This window comes from Carassius carassius, chromosome 1 (genome assembly GCF_963082965.1).
Source record: "Carassius carassius chromosome 1, fCarCar2.1, whole genome shotgun sequence".
In the NCBI taxonomy this organism is placed as follows: Eukaryota; Metazoa; Chordata; class Actinopteri; order Cypriniformes; family Cyprinidae; genus Carassius; species Carassius carassius.
Genome location: NC_081755.1, coordinates 30943489 through 30948027, shown reverse-complemented (window position 1 = coordinate 30948027; position 4539 = coordinate 30943489). Strand labels below are relative to the sequence as shown.

Sequence of the window (4539 nt, the reverse complement as noted above, 5' to 3'; positions counted from 1 at the left end):
AAAATGTTTCATTGTCAAATTACAATAGTTTGTAAAATTATAATATATTAAATTAAATTATAATAATATTAAATTATAATAGTAAAATAGTTGAAGGTCAGTCATTTTTTAAAGAAATGAATAATTTATTCGGAAACGATGCATTCAATTGATCGAAGGTGACTGTAAAGTCATTCATCATGTTACAAAAGATTTCTGTGACAGATTCTGTGATGTTCTTTTGATCTTTCCATTCAATGAAGAATCCTGAAATGACATGTTGCATATTTTATGTATTACTTTTTCACAAAAAATATTAAGCAGCGCAACTGTTTTAAACATGAATAATAATAATAACAATAATAATAATAATACATGTTTCTTGCGCAGCAAATCAGCATATTATAATGATTTCTGAAGGCTCACGTGACACTGAAGACTGGAGTAATGACTGCTGAAAATTCAGATGTAAAAATCTAATAATATTTCCCAATATTACTGTTTTTACTGTACTTTTGATCAAATAAATACAGCCTTGCTCTATATTAGAAAAACATTCCAAATCGACCCCAAACTTGTGAATGGTTTTGTTAAAACAGATTTGCCATTAAACCAAAGTCTGCAGTCAAGCGTCTCAGATTTCAGTAATCCTCATCAAAACCTTCCTAAATCATAAGCAATCGACACTGTAGCTCAATAATCTTACTGTACATCTACAGTCGTCTCATTTGTTTGCATTAGTATTTCTGAGACTGATTTCTTTTAATCTACGAAAGATCTAAAGCAATATTTTTCTTTCCCCTTTACAGTTCAAGAATTACTTTGATGTTAATATTGTTGTCATTTGCTGTTATGGATTATGTTTATTGTCTAGCGTTGCACTCGAATTAGTAAAATTTAGCTTGCTCTTCATAATGTATTTTGTCTGACTCATGTATTTATCATGTCTGATAGACTTCAATTCATTTTCCTATGAAATCAGCTGCTGTCTATGGTGTGCGTAATAAAATCAAAACGATTTATTTAACTTATTGAGTGCTTTGTCCTTTAATGCCTCTTGTGTAAGAGTCGCTGTGAGCACGAGGCATGTTTAAATCCCGTCTGGGCGAACGAAATCCCTTCAAGCTCAACATTTCCTTGCACAATGATGAGACAAAGACATCAAAACACTTAATCCGCTCAAAGAAAGCAAAGGATGGGAGAGAGCAGCAGATGGCCAGAAAGACGTCAATCCTCCTCATTCGTCCCAGGACAACAGGGGACACTGACGTTATTGTGAGGACCCTGGACGTCACCGAGACGGAATGCGAAAGCTTAAAGTAGTTGCATTAAGATGAACGGGCAAAATGGCAATTGGAGAAAAGGATGTGATTCTTTAGGGATTGTATTATAAAAGACATCAGTCAACACTTGATGGAGTCCAGCTGTTCAATTACACCTCCGTATTTACAGTCTTTAATCATTTACAGGGATCCAACAATTATTGACAGACCGGGTTTGCATGTTTGTGCTAACTTTTGTTAAGATAAGACATGCACACTTGAACTTTTTCATTCAAAAGTTTCACTTGATGCCACACTGCCCTCTCTAGCTGATGGGACGGTAGTGTAATGTCCTCTCGTCCTGTCATGCATGCACAGATGAGCATGAAACCCCCTTTGAGTGCTTTTTATGGCCCCTTATCTGTTCTTGTTTAAACTGCCACCTCCACTCCCATTTGCTCTTAATACTGGGAAATAATTGAAACACTTTATATTAAATAAACAATGATTTATCTGCGATATGCAATTTTAAATTCTATATGTTCTCCTCTTAGTACAAAAGTCGGGGGGGGTCCCCTGTCCTCAGAGATCAGTGGCATATCCGGCGTAGCCATGTGAGATTTACCATCAGTTTTTCCTCCTTCATTTCCTGAAAACAAGTTTGTTATCATTTTTCCTTTTCGTACTCGAGTGACTCATGGATTCTCTGTCGCTCTCTCATGCGCACCGTATAAATACAAGTTTACAGAGACATGTCTTCTGTGTAGACCATCTTCACATCTGGAGGTCTTGGGGACATCGCAATTCAGCTACACTAATTGGAGTTAGCCTCTTCGTTTTTATATATCATTTACATTTTAAGTCAGTTCTGAGGATTATTATTACAGATATTTTCTTTTTGAGAATATTTCTACTTTTGAATACCATCCATTTGTATTGATGAGCACCTGTTCGACTCCGCCAATCATGCTTTTTGCCTGTTTTTTCATTTTTTTTGCTCTGTGTCCTCCTCTTCATTGGTGTATGTATGTTCCTGTACAGAACGTGCTTCTGCCATTTAGCACACAAGTCAGGGAACGTCTTCTCTACACAGGTAACCTTAACCTTTAACCTATTGCAATTGTTGCAAATGGGTTTCTGCTTCTTTTTGAGCTGCAGCGTGTAAATGTATAGATGTTAGGATCTGCTTAATGTGGGTAACTGTGATGTGTGCTGCTTTCTTCTGTCAACATGGCTATCTGGAATCATTCCGTCCTCTGCCTTTTATTTAAGGGCATTCGTTTTGCGCTACAATTGTACTGTGTTTTGTTCCTAAAGAGCAAAGACTGGCTTGAGGTAATGGCAATAACTGTGTTCATGTGTCTCTGTATGTTTTTATCCATTTTAGATAACAGAAAATATGGGCTGTTCCTCGAAATGAAACCTGACGGCTCCGTTCGAGGGTCTCAAGTAGAGAAGCCCAACTGTAAGCAACTGCTGCAAACATGAGTTGAAGAGCACAGTTTACTGTCGGAGTACTATTGTAATAATTAAGTAACCCTTACTTCTCCGAATGTCCTTCAAGGACAAATACCTTATCAGAAAAGATAATAATTCATAATATCTGTGATAACAAGGGTTATGCAAATAATAAAAAATTGTCGTCATTTTGGCTGATGATATGAAAATATCTTCTAGTGGCAGTATTAGAGGTCTGAAGGTGATGTGTGTGTTTACTGCGCTGCAGGTGTGCTGAACCTGCGTTCGGTGAAAGCCGGGGAGACGGTCATCCAGAGCGCGGCTACATCGCTCTTCCTCTGCGTGGATGATGAAGACAACTTGAAAGGACAGGTCTGAACATTCGAACATCTTCACAAATATGAAACATCCAAAAGAGCATGGTTATTCAAAAACAAATAAATTAAGATATTATAAAACTGAAAAATGACAACTGATAAAAAGACACCATTCTAGCCTAGCAGTGTCTAGATAAAATGGATACTATAGCATTTACTGTTTTGCCATTTGTACAAGCAAAATATACAATATTATAATATGATATTTTATTTAAACTTTAGATAGTTAAACGATATTTATAATTTTACAGAGAATATATTTCAAATAATTTTTTTTTCTATTCATGAAAGAATCCTGAAAAAGAAAGACAACCTTGATTTTCACAACAACAAAAAAAATGCTGTTTTCAAAAAAGATTTTGAGAAGGTTTTTGAGCTGCAAATCAGCATATTCAAATGAATTCTGAAGGATCATGTGACACTGAAAGCTGTAATGATGCTAAAAATTAAGCTTTGCATCAAAGGAATAAACTACTTTTTTTTATATATTTACGTATAATATATATAAAATAAATTACATTTCAACCAAACGAATGCAGCCTTAGTGAGCATAAGAGACTTCAAAAACAAAACTATTTGTGTATTTTTTATAATTTGCACAACATTTAAAAGTCATTGATATATAAATAATGTTTTTACAATTAATAATTAGTTTTCTCTTCAATACTCGAATTCTAGATTTGTAGAAATGTTGAAATCTTAATTTTTATATTTATGTTTTTGAATCCTGTATTTCATTATTTATTCAATGTGGAATTGATTTGACATGGTTTGCTAACACCTGTAGTAAACACGGAGTACGCTGTTAGATTTATTTAAGGTAGATGAACTTCACTGGTTCTGAGTTTTGTTCTGTTTTTCAGTCACATTACACTGAAGGAGACTGCACCTTTCAGGAGTTGCTGCTGCCAGATGGATATTCTTATTTCCTTTCTCCACACACTAAGAATCCCGTGTCGCTCCTCTCAAAGAAGTCTGGGCAGAAACACAGCGCCCCACTATCTCGGTTCCTCCCTGTTATGAATACTCAGTTGGCAATGGCAGAGAAAGGAGAGGACAGCCAGATACAGGGGGTCAAACAATACATTAAGGACATAAACCTGGACTCTGACGACCCGCTAGGAATAGGACATCACTCACATATTGAGACTGTCTTCAGTCCCAGTCTGCACACTAGGAAATGAAGACGGGAGAAAATCGGTTATGGAGGCATGCTTTACATTATCTCTGGACTGCAATGTTTAAAATGTTTTGTTACTGTGTTTTTTCTTTGCCCAAAACTGTATTTATTAGAACTTATTTATTTATTTGCTATGGTCTAAAATTATTTAAATTAATTTAAATTAACTTAAATATTGTTATATATAAAGTTATACAACTGTGCATTTAAATATTTAAATTCAGCTGGAGACGATTCCACCTGCAGTGTGTTTGTTCTTTTTGTAATACACCGAGTCACTTCA

At 35.3% G+C, this 4539-nt stretch overlaps 1 protein-coding gene across 1 annotated transcript; it reads left to right on the top strand.

Annotated features, from left to right (window-relative positions):
• Positions 1–2070: 2070 nt before the first annotated feature.
• LOC132145030 (fibroblast growth factor 21-like) lies at positions 2071–4524 on the top strand. Its single transcript, XM_059555737.1, has 4 exons — positions 2071–2334; positions 2629–2706; positions 2968–3071; positions 3940–4524. The coding sequence occupies exons 1-4, from the start codon at positions 2181–2183 to the stop codon at positions 4258–4260; spliced, it is 657 nt and encodes a 218-aa protein (XP_059411720.1). The 5' UTR covers positions 2071–2180; the 3' UTR covers positions 4261–4524.
• The last annotated feature ends 15 nt before the right edge of the window (positions 4525–4539 follow it).

Coding starts and splice junctions, on each gene's coding strand:
- LOC132145030 (XM_059555737.1), top strand. CDS start 2,181: ATGAGCACCTGTTCGACTCCGCCAATCATGCTTTTTGCCTGTTTTTTC. Junction 2,707..2,967: donor TCAAGTAGAGAAGCCCAACT/GTAAGCAACTGC, acceptor ACTGCGCTGCAG/GTGTGCTGAACCTGCGTTCG. Junction 3,072..3,939: donor AAGACAACTTGAAAGGACAG/GTCTGAACATTC, acceptor TCTGTTTTTCAG/TCACATTACACTGAAGGAGA.